General features: G+C 39.7%; 1 protein-coding gene across 2 annotated transcripts in view; it reads left to right on the top strand.

Annotated features, from left to right (window-relative positions):
* The window catches only part of LOC129700856 (BTB/POZ domain-containing protein 19-like), a 124252-nt gene that overhangs the window by 3846 nt on the left and 99121 nt on the right, over positions 1-21285 (top strand). For both annotated transcript variants that reach the window (XM_055641621.1, XM_055641619.1), the window contains exons 2-3: positions 8845-9070; positions 15315-15368. In XM_055641621.1, coding sequence (XP_055497596.1) covers positions 8845-9070; positions 15315-15368 — 280 coding nt within the window. The remainder of the gene's footprint in view (positions 1-8844; positions 9071-15314; positions 15369-21285) is intronic.

Consider the following 21285-nt stretch of genomic DNA (forward strand, 5'->3'; position numbering starts at 1 on the left):
TTTCAACCAGGGCTAGGCGATGATGTAGAGAGATAAAGAACAAAGAATGAAAGGCATGCAAAACAGTAATGATGATAAAGGAAACAGGCCATTGTTAGCTGTTTGTTGGTAAAAACGAGAGGCTAGTGTGACTTGGGTAGGGGAGGGATAGAAAGCGAGGGAATGCCGGGGTTACTTAGAGATATTAAAATTGATACCACTGGGCAGTAAGCTGCCCAAGTGAAATATGAGATGCTGTTTCTTCAATTTGCATTTAGCCTCAATCTGGCAATGGAGAAGACCTAGGACAGAAAGGTCTGTGAGGGAATGGGAAGGAGAATTAAAGTGTTTAGCAACCAGGAGACTAGGCAGATTGAGCGAAGGTGTTCAGCGAAATGATCGCCTAGTCTACATTTGGTCTTGCCGATTTATACGAGTCCACATCTTGAACAACGGATGCAGTAAATGAGGTTGGAGGAGGTGCAAGGAGATACCTTTTTCTAATTATATTTTGAGGAATCCAACAAGCATTTTCTCGGCAAGGAATCATTTTGATGTCGGAGGTCATGGACCAAATGCGGGTATAAGGAAATGGTTAGGTACAATGGTTGGCATTGACATGGTGGGTCTGTGCTGCACAACTCTGGGATTCAAGGAAACATGCTGTGATAGAAAGCAGAGCAGAATGCTTGTCTTGGGGATCTGTTGTCAGACATGTGGACAGCCCATTACATTCATCTAAAAGAGCAGGCATGGTCTACAGAGTTATGTCGCATAAAAACTGGCCCATCAGCCTACCATGCCTTCGTACCTATCTAATTAATCCAATTTCCAAGTGCTAGGCACATAACCTACTGTACCACAGTGTTTCAAATGCTCATGTAGATACTTCTTAAATGTAATGTGACTGCTTCCACCATCTCCAGTGCAATCCAAATTTCAACCTGCCTTGCGGCGAATAAATCCTTCCTCAAATTTCTACCAAATCTCGTATGCTTTTAACCTTGAATCAATGCAATTTTTCTGATAGCATTTCTAGTAAAGGGAAACATTTATCATTATCTACTCCAACCATCTCCCTGATAATTTTGTATACTTCAAATCTGAGTCTTCTTCACTCCAAAGAAAACAAACTCAGTCTATCAAGTTTCTCCTCACAGCTGAAGCACTCCATTCTGGCAAGTCTCCTTTGCAACCACTGAAGTGCAATCACATATTTCCTGTAATGTGGAGACCAGACCTGCAGACAGTACTCGAGTTGTGGCCTAAATAGTTGTTTCGTAATCTATTTCCTCATATTCTATGAGGCAAGTAACTCTTATGCATTCGTAACCGCCTTATTTACCTCTGCTTCAGGCATCCTTGCACTATGTTCCAACTGTTTGTATATACTCCTTAGGTTTCTGCTTTTCTTATGTTCTAGCCTTTTGCATCTGACCAAAATGCATCACCCCATATTTTTCAGGAATTAAATCCACCTGGCATTTCTCTGCCTATCTGTCCAATTGAGTAGTGCTGCACTGTAACCAAAGACATTCCTTTTCACCATTAATACTTCCACCAGTCTGTGTGTCAACTGCAAACCCACAATCCTCCTACACTTGCCACCAGAATGTTACGTATAGCAAGGTTCCCAGCAGTGATTGCTGCGGTACACCCACTGGTGACAGGCATCCAATTGTAAAACAACCTTCAATCATCACCTCTTATAATGAAGCCAATTTCAGATCCAATTTGCCTAGTTGCCCTGGACCAGTCTTCCATGGGGAGCCTGGTTAACTCCTTATTGAAATATAAAGAGTATCTTTATTGATACATTTACTCACCAGGTCAAATAAATTCAATCAAATTATTCAGACAGGATCTCTCTTTTAACAGAGCCACATTGAATTATTGCAGATTAGTCTCTACTTCAAGTGCAGCTTAATGTTGTCCATCTGATTTTTTTTCCAATTACATCCCTACCACTGATATTAGTTTTCCTGGACTATAATAATTTGCTTTACCCCTGTTGCCACTTTGAACAAAGGTATTCCAGTCAGCTAGCATTTTATCTGAGGCTAGAAAATAAATGAAAAATTGTAGGTATACACAAAATGCTGGAGTAATTCAGCGGGACAAGCAGCATCTCTGGAGAGAAGGATTGGGTGACGTTTTGGGTCGAGACCCTTCTTCAAACTGAAATTGAAAATTTGTGTCAAGATTCTAGCAATCTCCCCATTTGCCTCCATTTCATTAAGGTCTGGAGATTTGTCCACTTTTAAGTCAGCTCAGACATCTTAACACATCCTTTTCAATGGCAATATGCTTCAGAATTCCATGATCCTCCCCTTCCGTAAATCGGGCATATCCTTTCACAGACAGCAATTCCATAGATAACAGCTCCAAAAGTGCTGAACTCATTCAATGCAACACGGAACTGTCAGCCTTAAATGCCGTGAAAATACTTCTCTGGCCAATTGTTACAAATGTATTTTTTCACCATTGCAAAATATCCTGCTAATGAATATAATTGCCCAATTTACTGATTGATTACGTAAATTTTGCATTCAAAAAAGCTCCCTGTGCAAGTTCTATTGGCAGATTGGAACAAAATGAATTCCTGGCACAACAATTCATTCGTTTTAATATTTTTTAATAAGATACAGCTGGCAAATCTATGTTGCTGATAGTTAATGGTGCCACCTTCAATGATTAACATAGGATTAACATAGGATACGATAGTTTTTTTTTAGAAATAAACCACACCTGAATATTATAATGCAATATAGAGAGAGTGACAATATGTACATTTACAGTCTGAGTTGTCAGAAAAATAAGAATATTGTAAGAATCCTAATTATGATGTCGTCACTTTTAATCAAAGATCCTATAGCAAGCAAGATAGATCACTTGACGAAAAAGACATAGTACGGTCATGGGCAGATTCATGGGTAATTTTTGGCCCCATTTCCATAACCGGCTTCCGCCTCCGCACCAAAGATCCCAAAGCGGAGCAAAGATACTAGTGCGGAGACGGAAGCCGGTTACTGAAACATCCTCGTAAAAATAAAAGTTATTTGGTAAAAATCTTCTCCTCATTTTCAGAATTACAATTTATTAACACAAACCGTTCCCCCGCAACGTTGATTGCACTGCGAGTCGGGTCAGGTCGGGTACTGAAATGGATGAAAAAAAGGCCCACGTTCCGCTCCGTTGCGTACTACATGTCAGCCCATTGCATTTAGAAGAAGTGGTCTATCTTGCTCCGCTATAGGATCTTTGCTTTTAATTGCCTTAAAATATTAAATGTACCTGGTCATCCCACTGGTGAGAAAAGTGAAATATTTCATAGGTCCTAATTGAATTGAATCAGATGGCAGGAAAGGAGAAATTTACTGAAAAAATAATATGCTGTTCTTTCCTGGCTCACTATTTGTTTTAATGTTTTACATTATAAAAACAGTGGCACAGCTGGTAGAGCTGCTGTCTCACAGCACCAGTGACCCAGATTTGAGCCTGACCTCAGGTTTGTCTAGGTTGAGTTTGCAAGTGCTCCCTGTGACCGCTTGGGTTTCCTCTGGGTGGCCTGGTTTTCTCCCACATTCCTAAGATGTGCGGTGTGTTGGTCAATTGGTCTCTGTAAAGTGCTCTAATGTTAGCATGTGGGAAGGTGGGATGACATCGAACTAGTGAGAACGAGTGATCAATGGTCGGCGTAGATTTGGTGGTCTAAAGGGCCTGTTTTCTTGCTGTATCTCTAAACTAAACTGGACTGAACAAAACAAAGAAAATTACTGACGAACATTTGGCAAACATTAATATTGAGATTGTAAATTGCAAGATTGAAAATTAGATTTCCATGTGATATATTGTGAAATAGTTTCCAATCAAAAACTGTGTTATGCTCTGTCAATGAACGACATCAAAAAATAAGTTGGGTTGATTGTGACATGGCTGAGTGAGAGACAGGATCAGATATCTGCATATGCTGATGATAGTCTGGGCAACATGCTATAACCATCTGCACAAGGCATCAAGTAAGGATTGAATGTGTAGATTGTAATAACACTCTTGAGTTTCAAGTTGATTGCCTGTGGTGTTTGAGGGGATTTTCATTGATAACATGATTATTATCTGACAACATCAAATTCAATAAACGTTGGAATGCCCGTCACTGTAGAAGTGACATATTTCTGTCAGAAGGAAAATATCCGGATAAACTTTCCTCACTTGGGAATTATTTCCTGGCATCAATATTTCCTGGTTAGTCAACTACATTTTGTTTCTCAATAATTTCCAGTAATGTAGCCGATCATTTAATGTGCTGTGTTCATCATCAACCACAATAGAACTCCGGCAGGAAGTTCTGGACACAAACGCAGTAAGGAGGAAAGCAATTTTATGGACTTGGGAAAACCCGAAGGGAATGGAAAGACCCCAAGATTGAAACTGGAACACGTCTTCCAAATTTGATTCAGAATTCTATTAGTGTCACATCTCAGCTTACAGTAATCATATTTCATGGTTTTGTCATCATAAGCCAATTGCTCTTGGAACTTTTATATCCTTCATTCCCAGCTGTTGCCTTGTTGGGAACTACACTTGGGAGACCCTGTCATATTCTCCGGTATAAATTTAAACTTCTTTTAGTTTCCTTGATACTGCATGATCAAACAGCAAACTCTCATATGAATCTTGTAAGTAAAAGCAAGCTGATGTGACTCAACCACAGAATCTGTCCCTGAGGCTGCTCACATAGCCCAACGGGACAAGATTCGACATCTCTCGACCTTTCCTATATTTGTTGTGGTATAATGCTTTACCAAATAAATCAATCAAATATCTGTGATATTACCCAGTGTAAATTTTGAGTAATTTGTTTGGAAGAGTATTAAAATCTTAATTTAGGCAAAATAGTGTCCAGAAATAGCCTTGAATCTCATCCTCAATGATACCTAAATTTGCAGGAAACTTTGTCCTGAATACTCTTGATAGAGATAAGTTGCATCAATGCAGCGAGTAGCACAACCACTATGATGTTACTGTGACTGGACATGTGATAATAATAAGCTAAACTAAACATTTAATAACTTAGAAGTTGATTAGTTGGGTGGGAAGGGGTTGTACTTTTTGTCACTTCACTCAAACATTTACACTTGTCTAAACTGCAGTTGTAGTATTGTGTCCAATTTTGGTCTCCTAATTTGAGGAAGGACATTATTGCTAATGAGGGAGTGCGGCGTAGGTTCATCAGGTTAATTCCCGGATTGCGAGACTGACATGATGATAGAATGGGTCGACTGAGCTTGTATTCACTGGAATTTAGAAGGATGAGAGGGATTCTTGTAGAAACATAGAAAACTCTTAAAGGATTGGACAGGGTAGACGCAAGAAAAATGTTCCTGATGTTGGGGGAGTCCATAACCAGGGGTCACAGTTTAAGAATAAGGAGTAGGACATTTAGGATTGCGATGAGGAAAAACCTTTTTACCCGGAAGTTGTGAATCTGTGGAATTCTCTGCCACAGAAAGCAGTGAAGGCCAATTCACTGGATGTTTTCACGAGAGAGTTAGATTTAGCTCTAAGGGATGAAGGGATGAAGAGATGTGGGGAAAAAGCAGGAATGGGGTACTGATTTTCAAGATTCAAGATTCACGAGGGTTTATTGTCATGTGTTCCTGATAGGACAATGAAATTCTTGCTTTGCTTCAGCACAACAGAACAGAGTAGGCATGACTACTAGTTTAGATGATCATATTGAATGGGGGTGCTGGCTTGAAGGGCCGAATGGCCTACTTCTGCACCTATTTTTCTACATTTCTATGTTTCTTTAAACTAAAGTAGAAATTTGTCGGGAGATTGTTTAGAGGCTCAAATTCATTATGCTGAACAATTTCCCGATTAACCGAAGATCTGTTTGTTTAATTGATCTGATTGTTTGTTTGGTTTTTGGAGATCTGTGATAGGAATTAAGGACATTTCCCCGAGGAGCATCTGCATTTATTCTAAATGCAGAGGTTCCTCAGGGAAATGTCCTTAGTTGTAACATATAAGCCCTTCCTTCCATCATGATATCACAAGTGAGTTTGCACAACGTTTAATTGCATTCTCAACTCCTCAGCAATTAAATTAGATGAAGACTGCTTGCAGTAAACCCTAGTCACCATTTCGGCAATTATTGTTTAAATGTTAGGAATCCTTGATGCTACCAAAGTGCCTGTCACTGACTGTCTCTGTTAAGAGAAAGAATAGTTTTCAATCCTTTACATGCAAAGGCATTACCATCACCTTGGATCCTATCATCAATTTATGGAGGTCATCGTTGACTGGAAACTCAATTGGATCAGTCTTAGCAATACTCAGTCTGCAATGATCAGTCAGAGGCTGGGCATCCAATGGTGAGTGACTCACCACATGACACCCTACAACCTATCCACAGTCTACAAGACACACGTCAGGGGTATGTTGGGATAATCTTCACTTGCTGGAATGAGTGAAGCAACAACAACATTCAAGAAATGACAGTGTGCCAGTAAACCTCCCTAACACGCCAGCTGTGCCATCAAAATAGAGAAGAGAAACAGGTGCATGGGTTTGACGTTGGCTCCTTTCCAAATTGTACATTATTCTGATTTATAGATGGATTGCCGTTCCTTCGTTGTTGCTCAGTCCAAATTCCTGCCCAACAGCATTGTGGTAATAGAAAGAATTTGATTGGTTCAAAAACATACGATTGGTAATGAATGCCCATGTCAATGATGCCCAGATCCCAAAACAAGAATACAAGGGAAGCTATGGGGTTCACTGGCAACAAGTTCAAGCAGTTGATTATCTCAAGGCATCTTGCAACAGCATAACCAGAACATTACATTATCAGAAAAAAAGTGACACAAGGAGAAGTAGCCAACAACTTGTTAAATATATTTTATATGTTTGTTGAGGAAGAAACTGCAGATGCTGGTTTAAATCGAAGATAGACACAAAGACATCTCTGGAGAGAAGGAATGGGTCAAGCCCCTTCTTCATACTGACGTCAGGGGATTGGGAGGTACATAGATGAGGAAGTGTATAGATAAGGTTATGCAAGGTGTGAAAACAGGACAAAGAGAATGAGATCTCTAAAATATAGAATAGATTATGTGAAGAAGGGTCTCGACCTGAAACATCACCCATTCTTTCTCTCCAGTGATGCTGTCTGTCGCGCTTAGTTACTCCAGTTTTTTGTGTCTATCTTCAGTTTAAACCAGCATCTGCAGTTTTTCCCTACACATAGAATACTGTAGATCATTGTTAGTTGGGAGAAGGTAGCAACAAAGCAAACAGAATTAAAATGTAGTTGGAGACAGTAAGTGGAGAACTGGGAAGGTGGAGGGGATGGATAAGAGGAAAAGCAATGGTTACATGAAGTTAGAGAAGTCAATGTTCATACCGCTGGGGTGTAAGCCACCAAGCAAAATATGAGATGCTGTTCCTCCAATTTGCACATAGTGTTTTGTATTTGTTAATAACAATGTTACCAAAGACATTTTTTTTCCAGTTCAATCTCCATCCTTAAGATCCCTGCCAATTAGTAGGATGTGTGGAAGTTATTTTGGGTTCAGAAATGTATTGTGAAATGCCACATTTGAATACAGAGTGGAACTGCCAGGGATTAGCTGGCTAGGAGTGAAGCCTTTTAAGGCCACTCTCTTTACTATCAGCTACATTGATAGTAAGATATAAGATTAACACTAGGTGGCACCAGCAATGGCTGCCTCGCCAACAGTCTGTCTGTCCCTTCCTTCTTTGTTGTTTGTTTTGTATGCGTGAAATGTATGTTTTTAGTGTTCTTTAGCTTGTTTTATGTGGGGGGGGGTGGAGTTGGGGGAAACTTTTTCTAATCTCTTACCTCAACGGAGATGTGATTTCTTTCCGTATCGTATTGCCTGGAAACCTTAATTAAACTCAGTGTAGACACAAAAAGCTGGAGTAACCAAGCAGGACAGGCAGCATCTCTGGATAGAAGGAATGGGTGACGTTTTGGGTCTCTTAGCATCTGCAGTTCTTTCCTACACATGTTAAACTCAGTGTACCTAGGTTAGAGGGAGAAAAGTCCACATCTATTGTTTAATTTAATCTGTGCTTGTACTTGGAAGAACACTTTATGTTTGGCCGGGAATTGGCTTGGTTGTAATATTTCCGACACTCGTCTGTGGGAGGACTCGTGTATGAAGAATGAAATATTTTATAACTTGTGTTAACTCAACAGCCAATCTAATAGGGAGAGTATATGGGAAACAATGTTGTTTTTCCCACCCAGTGATATTTTTCCACGTTGCATGTAAAAAGAAGTTTGGCCCATTAATTGTAATTCTCTTCTAAATTTCTTTAATAAACGTAGCGTCATAAAATAATATAATACGTTTGAAAAATGCACTGTGATCTATGTAATATTTAGATCTCAAGATTGGCAATTGTGGTATTGTATAATTTGGGGAAATTCTACATTTATTCTGCACAATTCTTTCTTTGTTCTATTAATTTCTGAGGCATGTGGTCCAGGATTTGTTCTTCCTCCAGGATTTTATTGTTGCATGATTCAGATTCATGCTTTCAGCTTCTAAGACTCTCTGGCTCTGAAATTTTCACTCTAAACCGTTTCATTTCTTTTTCTTCCTCTAAAACGTTCCTCAAACCTATCTCTTCAACTAATATTTTTTGGTTTCTGCTCTAATTTCTCTTGTATGTCTTGCTGACAAATATTGCTTTGTGACACTCCTCTGAAGCTGGTTAGGTCGTTTTGAAGAGTTGAAGATGCTTTATAAATGCAGTTTGTTATTTCTGTAATTATGAGTCTGAATTGTGGCTAATTTGTTTTTTTTCCCCTGTGTTTCTTTTAACCAGTGATGTAAAATTCATTGTGGGAAAGGAGAAGAGAGTGGTATATGCTCACCGCTGCATCTTAGCCTATCGCTGTGAGGCATTTAATGCCATGTTCGCCCAACAACCTCTGTCATGTGATGCAAAAGGCGTTGACATACCATTTGTTCTTTCAGATGTGCAGCCAGATATCTTTCTGGCTGTGATTGAGTTTCTGTACACAAACGGTGTGATGCTGAGCAGCAAAATGGTGAGCACTGGCCTTTTTTGTTTTAATGGGTACCTTTCAACCTGATTTCCAAATGAAAGGCAGGGTTTTAACATTACCTTTGCCTTTTTCAAATAGAGCCTGAATACTGATGGTAACCGAAGTCCATCTGATGCTGCTCACTGACATTGGGTTGAGATCATGGTTTTATAGGAGAGATAGCGTATTGATGAATAAAGGGGGTGGGGTGTCGAATGGGATAGTGGAGGATGGAGTTAAAGGGAAAGTGTTTCTTAAATGTGTGCGCGTAGAGACAGAGGGGTGTAAAATGAGGGTAGAAGCAATAGGTAGCAAAGTGAAAAGTAAAAGTGGCAGGCCAGGGCAAATCCAGGGCAAAAATCAAAAAGGGCCACTTTTCAGCATAATAGTATAAGGGGTAAGAGTGTTGTAAAAACAAGCCTGAAGGCTTTGTGTCTCAATGCAAGGAGCATTCGTAATAAGGTGGATGAGTTGAATGTGCAGATAGCTATTAATGACTATGATATAGTTGAGATCACGGAGACATGGCTCCAGGGTGACCAAGGCTGGGAGCTGAACATCCAGGGATATTCATTATTCAGGAGGGATAGACAGAAAGGGAAAGGAGGTGGGGTAGCTTTGCTGGTTAGAGAGCAGATTAACGCAATAGAAAGGAAGGACATTAGCTTTGAGGATGAGGAATCGATATGGGTAGAGCTGTGAAACACTAAGGGGCAGAAAACGCTAGTGGGAGTTGTGTATAGGCCACCTAACAGTAGTAGTGGAGTTGGGGATGGCATCCAACAGGAAATTAGAAATGCGTGCAACAAAGGTAAAACAGTTATAATGGGTGACTTCAATCTACATATAGATTGGGTGAATCAAATTGGCAAGGTGCTGAGGAAGAGGATTTCTTGGAATGTATGCGGGATAGTTTTCTAAACCAACATGTAGAGGAACCAACGAGAGAGCAGGCTATACTAGATTGGGTATTGTGTAATGAGGAAGGGTTAGTTAGCAGTCTTGTTGTGCGTGGCCCCTTGGGCAAGAGTGACCATAATATGGTTGAGTTCTTCATTAGGATGTAGAGTGACATCGTTAATTCAGAAACAAGGGTCCTGAACTTAAAGAAAGGTAACTTTGAGGGTATGAGACGTGAATTGGCCAAGATAGACTTGCAATTGATTCTTAATGGGTTGATGGTGGATATGCAATGGAAGGCATTTTAAGACTGCATGGATGAACTACAACAATTGTTCATCCCAGTTTGGCAAAAAAATAAATCAGGGAAGGTAGTGCATCCGTGGATAGCACGGGAAATCAGGGATAGTATGAAAACAAAAGATGAAGCGTACAAATTAGCCAGAATTAGCAGCCTACCAGAGGACTGGGAGAAATTCAGAGACCAGCAGAGGAGGACAAAGGGTTTAATTAGGAAAGGGAAAATAGATTATGAAAGAAAACTGGCAGGGAACATAAAAACTGACTGCAAAAGCTTTTATAGATATGTGAAGAGAAAAAGATTAGTTAAAACAAATGTAGGTCCCTTGCAGTCAGAAACAGGTGAATTGATCATGGGGAACAAGGACATTGCAGACCAATTGAATAACTACTTTGGTTCTGTCTTCACTAAGGAAGACATAAATAATCTGCCGGAAATAGCGGGGGACCGGGGGTCAAATGAGATGGAGGAACTGAGTGTAGTTCAGCACCACCTTCGAGAATGCTCTGCATGTTAAAATTGCACCAGCAAAGATTTTTCAATCAGTTTGTTTTATTCTGTGAACTTACCAAAAGCAGTTCCTGAGGTGCTTTGTTTTTTGGCAGTTCTTTAAAAACAGTGTGATTTTTTAAACCCAAATTCATATCTTTTTTTCAGTTAGATTGCAGTTAATCTATATTTTCCCCAATGATCCTTTACGCTTAATTTTTCTTCCCATCTCATTCTCCAGCCACCTTGAAACACAGAACTTGTTTTCATAAAAATGGGACCGATCCGAAACGTCACTTACTCATTTTTCGATAGAGATGCTGCCTGACCCACAGACTTACTCCATCATTTTATGTCTTATCTTTGGTATAAAGCAGCATCTGCTGTTCCTTTTTTAATTACTTTTTTTCATATTCCTGCTTCCAACCAAGAGTTAATTTTAAAATACTTTAGACTTGCCCGCACTAAAATCTACAATGATGAATTGAAAACCGAAATGTTTTCACTGATTGTGGTGAACTCATGTCACAACTTGATTTGTTGTTGCTTGTTGCTTGCTGCTTGTTGCTCACTAAAAATGACTTTCAATGGAACATAATATTATTCCTTGCCAGAAATCTCTCAGTTAAATTTGAGATGATAATGACTGCCCACACATAGCATTGAACAGGAACGAAGCTGAGAAATTATAGTCTCTTTATATACAAGGAACAGGGGATGTCATTTTTGTCTGAGGAGCCAGATTGCCAGAACAAAACAGTTGGTACACAAACACACTGTACTACTTGTTCCATTGATTAAGACTTGAACCGTGATTAAAATTTGCCTTGCTAATACTCTCCCCCTCTTAATGAGTCACACTGGCATGTAGTTTCATTCGGTGGAGCCTAGCGTGGGCTTTCTTCACATGTAAGTTTGGACATTGGCTGAGGATGTTTATCATCAGGGCCTTGACTTTGAGGTCCAAAATAATTGTCGCCCAACATTTATCCCTTTAAAGGGAGAAGTAAATGGGTTAAGGGATAGAAATTGGGTGTGACATTTTATTTCCTTCCAGAGATTTGCGTGCCCTTCAGAATTGCGTGTTCAACTAAATGCTCTTTGGTCAGTCTCTGGGGAGCTAGATTCTTATAATTATCTTTTTGAAATCTGTTATCATGCCAGGAAGAGAAGAAAATTATTGTTCAATATACAAATAATTAAAAAAAAATAGAATCTTAACATGCATCTTATTAGTTACTAAAACTGAAGAGCTAAATGAAAAAAAAAGCAAGTGAGCTGTTGCAATGGGATAATTATTCATTTGAAATAGCCAATCATATTTGCATTAAGGCATTTGATATAGAGGGATATCAACGTGCTATTAAAAAAAGAAAATAATGACCTGGAAATGGCACAGCACTTTGCAATTCATGATGTACTTTTGAAGAGTAGTCATTAATGAAATTAATTTGGAGTATTGTATACAGTTTTGGTCGCTTCATTACAGGAAAGAAGAGGGTGCAAAGTAGGTTTAGCTGAATGTTGCCTGAATGATTAGAGGGTTTCAGCTTCAGGTAAAGGTTGGATAGACTTGGATTGGTTTCTCTGGAAGATCAGAGGATGAGGGGAAGACTTGAAAGAAGTATATAAAATGATGAGAGGCATAGATAGGGTGGACAGTCAGAACCCTTTTCCCAGGGTGGAAATCTCCAGCACTGAAGGGCATAGATATAAGATGAGAAGGGGAAAGTTTAATGGAGATGTGCAGGGCAAGTTTCTTTATACAGAGGGAGGTGAGGGACTGGAATACATTGGGGGTGGCGGTGGAGGAAGATGCGATAGTGGGGGTTAAAGGGCATTTAGATAGGCACATGGCAGTGCAGGGAATAGAGGAATATGGATCATGTACAAGCAGATGAGATCAGATTAACTTGGCACCATGTTTGGCTGAAACATTGTGGTGTACTGTTCTATGTTCTATGAAATGTGGGACAATTTGCACTCAGTAGACTTTTAGAAATGGTAATGCAATAATGATCAGATATAAATTTCCATAATGTTGGTTGAGGGAGAAATACTAGACTGGACTTATGGGATAACTTGCCTGCTTATCTTAAAAAATAGTGCCATGCAATCTTCTCTGTTTTTGAACATTACAATTTTAAAATTTCCTGGCATGATAACAGATTTCAATTAAGATAAAAATAACTTTTATCTTTATCAGTCTGAAGAAGGGTCTCCACCCGAAACTTCGCCTATTTCCTTCGCTCCATAGATGCTGCGTCACCCGCTGAGTTTCGCCAGCATTTTTGTCTACTAAAGATAAAATAGCAACACATTTGGAAAGCAGTGACAGGATCGATCAAAGTCAGCATGGATTTATGAAGGGGAAATCAAACTTGACTAATCTTCTGGAATTTTTTGAGGATGTAGCGAATAGAATGGATAAGGGAGAGCCAGTGGATGTGGTGTATCTGGACTTTCAAAGATCCTTTGACAAGATCCCACACAAGAGATTGGTGTGCAAAATTAGAGCACGTGGTATTGGGGTAGGGTATTAACATGGATAGCAAACTGGTGCCAGACAGGAAGCAAAGAGTAGGAATTAACCAGTCCTTTTCAGAATAGCAGGCAGTGACTAGTGGGGTGCCGCAAGGTTCAGTGCTGGGACGCCAGTTATTTACAATATATATTAACGATTTAGATGAAGGAATTAAATGTAACATCCCCATGTTTATGGAAAACACAAAGCTGGGTGGCAGTGTGAGCTGCACGGAGGATGCTATGAGGCTGCAGGGTGACTTGGATAGATTGGATGTGTGGGCAGATGCATTGCAGATTCCGTATAATGTGAATAAATGTGAGGTTATCCACTTTGGTGGCAAGAACAAAAAGGCAGATTATTATCTGGATGGTGTCAGATCAGGAAAAGATGAGGTGCAACGATATCTGGGTGTCCTTGTACACCAGTCACTGAAAGTAAGCATGCAGGTACAGCAGGCAGTGACGAAAGCTAGTGGCATGTTGGCCTTCATAGCGAGATAATTATAATAGTCTATTATTACTATTGCACTTTATCTGTTTATTTATTGTGTATATAGATACACTGAACTTTTATCTCCTATTCTGTATTATGTTTACATATTCTGTTGTTCTGCAGCAAGCAAGAGTTTCATTGTCCTAACTGGGACACATGACAATAAAACTCTCTTGACTCTTGAGAAAAGGAGCAAGGAGGTCTTACTGCAGTTGTGCAGTGCCCTAGTGAGGCCACACCTGGAGTATTGTGTGTAGTTTTGGTCTCCTAATTTGAGGAAGGACGTTCATGCTATTGAGGGAGTGCAGTGTAGGTTCACCAGGTTAATTCCCAGGATGGCGGGACTCACATGATGAAAGAATGGACCGACTGGGCTTATATTCACTAGAATTTAGAAAGATGAGAGGGGATCTTATAGAAACATATAAAATTCATAAGGGATTGGACAGGCTAAATGCACGAAAAATGGTCCCGATGTTGGGGGCTCAGGAACCAGGAGTCACAGTTTAGGAACAAATGGTAGGAAGGACTGAGATGAGGAAAAACGTTTTCACCCCAAGAGTTGTGAATCTGTGGAATTCTCTGCCACAGAAGGCAATGGAGGCCAACTCACGGGATGTATTCAAGAAGCAGTTAGATAGAGCTCTTAGAGCTTATGGAATTAAGGGATATGGGGAGAAAGCAGGAACGGGGTACTGATTTTGGATGATCAGCCATGATCATATTGAATGGCGGTGCTGGCTCAAATGGCCGAATGGCCTACTCCTGCACCTATTTTCTGTTTTATGCTTTTTTTGAGAGTGTACATGGTCATAAGGTTATAAGGAACAGAATTAGGCCATTTAGCCCATCAAGTCTACTCCATCATTCAATCATGGCTGATCTATCTCTTCCTCCTCACCCCATTGTCCTGCCTTCTCCCCATAACCTCTGACACCCACACTAATCAAGAATCTATCTACAATATCTCTGCCTTAAAAATATCCATTGACTTGGCCTCCACAGCCTTCTGGGGCAAGGAATTCCACAGATTCACCACCCTCTGACCCTCTGACCACCATCTGATGTGGGATCTTGGTTTAACCTCTCATCCAAAGATGGTATCTCTGCCATTGCAGCAGACCCTCAGTACCGCAGTAGTGTATCAACCGGGTATTGGAAGTGACAGGAAGTCACATTCATCTTTCCAGTCAAAGTTGCACAGCAATGAGAAGTACTAATGCTTTATAATTTTTTTTCCATATGTTCTGGGTTTTTTTGTTTAGTACATTCAATGCGTTACCAGAGGCACTGTGATCTGAGTAAAAAAAGCCAGTGTCTGGTATGTCCTGATTACTTTTTTGAAGTTATGTGGAATGAATATCTTCCAAAATAATCATTTTTGATAGTTCATTGCATGATAGTGTTCAAATCGTGGCATGTATCACGGAACAACTACATTACTCTTCCTTCAACATTACATTGCAATTAAAGAATGAAAACAGTGATTTCTATCAATTTGTTTACAATATTCTTTTGATTTTGTTTAACATTTCCAGGCTCTGGATGTGTTGACATCTGCAGTGGAATATGGGCTGGATGATCTTCAGAAGGTAAGACTTCCTACAACTAACACCTAGATAAAGTAGTTTACTGCAGTAGATAAGTAGAAATCGGATGTTGGAGCAAAGTACAACAGAAGTTATTGGGATGGGCAGTGATTCATAAATTCTTGCATAATACAACTTCCGAGTTACAAAATGCTACCCACTTTATGATTCATAAATGCCTATGAAATTTGAGCTTACAGGGTTGGAGGAAGAAACTACTCTGATTATTTTACAGTCCTGTATCTGTACATAAGCTTCAACATTCTTCTTTTGTTTGCGTATCCTCCCATTTTAAATATACATTACTGAATAAATATCTTCATGTCTATTCAATATCTATCTTTTGAATAAGTGCATTGACTCAATGCATTAAAGAATGAGCACCAACAAGTTTAATTTGAATTAGGCATTAGAAGCATAAATGATAAATGAAGCATAAATTGAACACCATAAATTAAGTTAGGTACAGGACCATTCCTCCTGCAATATTTCAGTGATGTGAAGGGGGGACTTTTCTTTATTTAGGTTTCACTTTGTCACTTGTTTTAATCTGTACGTCTTTAATGGAATGGAGATTAAGCGAAATCTTATAAGGTTATTTAAATTTGTGCCATTTTGTAATATTAATAACGAATGGCTGGTATGGGGGTCGGCGCAGTGGTAGAGTTGCTGCCTTACAGCGCCAGAGACCCGGGTTCGATCCTGACTACGGGAGCTGGCTGTCCGGAGTTTGTACGTTCTCTGTGTGACCGCGTGGGTTTCTCCAAGATCTTCGGTTTTCTCCCACATTTCAAAGACGTACAGGTTTGTAGGTTAATTAGCTTGGGTTTGTATACTTGGTATAAGTGTAAAAACAATTGTCACTAGTGTGTGTAGTGTGTGTAGTCTTGTGTTAATGTGCGGGGATCGATGGTCAGTGCGGACTCAGTGGGCCGAAGGGCCTGTTTCCGTGCTGTATCTCTAAACTAAACTAAAATTGACTGTTTCCACTAGTTTTGTAAGGGATAGACTCAAGATTATAATTGGGGGCATGAGAAATGGAGTGGAATGTTTTCCTGTTGGACAAATTTAATGTAATTTAAAAGCAAGCAGGATAATAGTGGAAGAAGAGAAAATGGAAAGGTATGGACAGGGTCAGGCAATTTGTAGATTAGCTTGTGTCTAAATGTCTTTTTGTCCTTGTGAAAGTGAGTCATAGTACAGAGTCATGCTTTATGTGAAAACCCATTCACCATGATATGATTCAGACCAATTTCTCACCTAAAAATAAAAATATTTGAAAAACAATAAATGCCCAATACTGTAAATGTGAAATAAGGATAAGCCACTATTTGTGGAGAAAGAAACAAAGCCTCTTCAGGCTGATGACAGTCTAATAAAAGATCATAGACCTGCAACACTAACTCTGTTTCGCTCTACTAGGAAGTATGTTTCATCTTTGACTATGTTTCATCTTTGATTACACGAATACACTATTAAATGCGTGCATTAATCATACGTTAAATAAGTTCAAGAGCTTTAACAATGTATCTCTGAAATAAATTTTACTTGCTTTCAAAAATCGTGACCAACATGGTTCCTATAAATAATCAGCTGCATTCTGTCTTTACTTTACTTTACTTTTTCAATTCTGTACTACATAAACAATTTAATTGAATTTTCTTACAATTTCATTATTAATGATTTACTCGTCCCGTTTTCCTTTAACCCTTGCACAGGGACATTGGCCATTTGCTAGATACACATCTGCCTGTACTGGTCAACCTTTAATTTTTATCTGAGTGACTATTCTTTGTATTGGACTCTGATCATCTCTGTGGGGTTTCTAAGAAGAAAGGGCTTTGCAAACAATTAAGTTTGATCACATTGCACAAACGTGCATTTCCAACTCAGCTTGTAGATTGCAGTTAGAAGCTCATGTCATCCATGCCTGTGTTAACACCCACCAAGCTCCAACCCAGTTCATGCCACTAACCGTCCAAACTCAGGAGGCATTGACCTCAGTTGTCGCATCAAAGTGACTCCCCTGACATAAGTCTGAAGAAGAGTCTCGACCTGAAATGTCACCCATTCCTTCTCTCCAGAGATGCTGCCTGTCCCGCTGAGTTACTTCAGCATTTTGTGTCTACCTGTCACATCAAAGTGTCAGATTCGGCTAACAGCAGCTAACTTAATATGTTTGGCTTAATAAGATGGAGCCTGTTTGCTTTCCAGTCACACATGTTTTTTGGACAGCTAAATCACAGGAAAAATTCCTCCATGCAGGTTTAGAATCCACTTCTAATTCCTGATCTTTTTGAAGTAAGAAATAATTGAAAATCTGTATAAAGTTCTGCAACTGGTCAATATAATGTGCAAGACATTATGATGTGTTCTTCTCAACATCGTTACACTCTGTCAAATTGCAAAACTCCCCTTGTGTTGGTCAGTCTCAGACACAAACTTAAATCTCTGTGAAATGTGCATTCTAAATATTGAAGAATAATGTGAGGTTCTTGATATTAAGAGGAGTCTGTAAGAAGGTGTGACAAACAAAAGGCTTGAAAATCCCTCCAATGTAATTCCTACTGTGACAATTAACCAATAATAATTGTTATTGGCATTTAAGAGGTTAGGCAGAAATTTTGCATAGAGGCCAATAAAAAAAAACCCTCACAATGTCTGTTCTGAGAACAATTTTCATCTTTGCACAAATTTCCAATATGTAATCTGAATAAGTTTTCATTACATTATATAAAATATCTGACATTCGGCTACATTTAGAAATATAAACAGTGGCAGGTTTTACAATTTGACCACAAAATTTGGCTCCTTAGTACCTGCTATTTGAGTGACGCAGGTATGGTTGATGCTGCTCTAGTATCCAAAACGGTATGATATGAGTACACTGGCCAAATTATTTTGAAGGATGTTAGCACATGCATATTTGGTGCCAATTCCAGATGCCAGCTAAAGCCCCTCTTATTTATGATCAGTAGTAGGAAGCATCTACTTGCCCATCATATCTAAAGCAATTATGAATTGCATATTGACTAGCTGATAAATATTACTGTAGCGCTGTTACATTTCTTCAAGGAGTTATTTTAAGTTGTTGACGTCTGTCTATGTGAGGTTACAGATCTGGTATTGCAGGCATCTATCTTGACTTTAAAGCTCTTGCATGGACCATTTGTTCCAAGTGCTCATTGACATTTTGTTTGGGGGTGAAACAAGACTGAGAATAAGCAGAAGAGGAGTTGCTAGACGAGGAAGGTCGGAGGAGACACGAGAGACTTCGGATGCTGGAATCTGAAGCAAAGGGTTGGAAGAACTTTGCAGGAAAGAACTGCAGATGCTGGTTTACACTGGTTTAAGATAGACAATGATAAGGACATGTAGAATGGTTGATTGTTAGCTGAGGGGAAGGTGACAATGACATACAATCAATAAAATTAATCCTAGAATATATAAAATTGCTGATTATTGGACAATAGTAACTAGGAATGAAAGATTGATACTTGCTGCACTATAAAGGTTCAAAGGTCTTTTTTTGTCACGTGTATCAATTATGGTACAGCAAAACTCGATTTACCATACAGCCATACTAAAAAAAGCAACAAGACACACAACTACCTAAAATTAACATAAACATCCACCACAGTGGATTCCCCACATTCCTCACTGTGATGGAAGGAAATAAAGTCTAATCTTCTTCCCTCTTTTTCTCCCGCGGTCAGAGCAGTCTAACCATCCGCAGTCGGGGCGATCAATGCTCCCACAGCTGGCGATAGAAGCCTCCGCGTCGGAGCAATTGAAGCTCCCACGTTGGGGAGATTGAAGCTCCTGCGATCGGAGCGGTCGAAGCTCCTGTGGTTTGGAGCTCCAGAAGTCGGTCTCTAGCCAGGGACCGCGAGCTCCGCGATATTAAGTCCGCAGGCTCCGGCTGTTGGAGCTCCCAAAGTCGATCTCCAGCAAGAGGTCACCAGTTCCATGATGTTAGACTGCAGTGCGGACGGAGATACGATACGGGAAAAAGAAAGTCACATCTCCGTTGAGGTAAGAGATTAAAAAAAGTTTCCCCCACCCCCCCCCCACATAAAACAAGCTAAAGAACACTAAAACATACATTTAAGACATACTGTAAAATAACAAAGAAGGAAAGGACGAGAGACTGTTGGCGAGGCAGCTATTGCGGGCGCTACCCGTGGAAAATATTGCTGCCACAGCAGTAACGAAACATGATTCAAATCCTGTTTGTCATTTCCCAGATTTTGGTCTTCCTGTGCTAAACTACAGTTGCATGGCCAATCCACATTGCAGATCTCGGAATCCCACACACAGTGTGTAATGTGGATGAAAATGTCATAGATATGTTTCACATACATATCTCTTTCAAATGTTTTCATGTTACTGAGGAAGTAATCTTTTTACTCATTTACCTCTCTGATTATTATAAATTAAAAGTATTTTCGTACTTTTGCCAGTAGAGTGGAATGGATTAATGCCAAAACATTAACTTGTTCATTGTGGGCAAAAGGACAAGTTATTTTGGAAAAATAATCAGGAAATTATGCAGGGTTAAATGAACTTGGTGATGCCCAGGGGCAGTGTGATCTAATGGTTTTTTGTGGGGAATATTTATTAATGCAGAGCTAGACAGGATATTTCCTCACAAACATGAGAGGATTTCTGAAGTGATCATTCATTTCACAATTGGAAACAGCTGGGTTTCCACGGATGTCACCATTACACATTTACTGATGTGACTAAGATCAAAGCAAGGAGTCAAAAGGTTAAACTTTCATGTTTCCAGAATGGTTATTTGTGAGTGTGTGCCTTCACTTCATGGATATGCTTCCTATTTACTCTCTTGAACCTTGTACCTTTGGTGCTTTTGAAGAGTTTGGATGAATTGGATTACCTTCACTGGTCCTCAATACAGTTGTTCACAGATGAAAGAAAAAATGCTTGCTTTGACTGAATATCTTTCTTATCCAGAACCAACAAAGTACCTTTGAAAAGTGGGCATATATATATATAAGAGCCAATTTTGTGCCGTGTGGTCAGACCAACGTTAATGTATTTGACCATATACAGTAGTCTGCATTTGGTGTTATTAGCTGACAAAATTAGTTTAGAGATGCAGCATGGAAACAGGCCCTTTGGCCCACCGACCACAAATCACCCTTTCTCACTAGATCTATGATATCCCACCTTCTCATCCAGTCTTACGCACGAGGGCAATTTACGGAGGCCACAAACCTGCACATCCTTGGATGTGGGAGGAAACCACAGCATCTGGAGGACCCTACATAGTCACAGGGAGAATGTGCAAGCTCCGCACAGACAGCACCTGGGGTCATTCTGGTGCTGCTGAAACTTCCCACAGACTGCACCTGGTTCTCTGATGCTATGAGGCAGCAACTCTACCACCTACACAACTGTGCTTCCTGTAATACCCTGAAATGTTGTACTAAGTTTATCCACTTTCTGGCTCCACCAGACAACGTGAGACGGAGTCGAGCTTTTCATATCTGAAACATAGGACCTTGACCAGTTCAACATCCACATCTCTATATTGTACTGAATGCATCTCTATAGTATGAATGGGGCATGATTACAAAGTGGCTTGACTTAGTGCCACAGTCTTACTGTTCACCAAAGTTAATCTAACACAGGCAAATCACAAACAAATGTATGTTACATGTGTACAACTAACCACCTTTGGGAAGGAAGATGATGAATACTTTTTTTCTACATCTTTTAATTTTTCAGAATTCTACCTTCAAAGAGAAAGAAAGATTCCAAGGGGAGAAAGGGGTGACTGTGGCTGACAAGGGAAGTCGGGGACAGTATAAAAATAAAAGAGAAGTATAACATAGCAAAGATGAGTGGGAAGCAAGAGGATTGGGTAACTTTTAAGGAGCAACAGAAGATAACT

Source organism: Leucoraja erinacea, chromosome 10, assembly GCF_028641065.1.
Source record: "Leucoraja erinacea ecotype New England chromosome 10, Leri_hhj_1, whole genome shotgun sequence".
NCBI lineage: Eukaryota > Metazoa > Chordata > Chondrichthyes > Rajiformes > Rajidae > Leucoraja > Leucoraja erinaceus.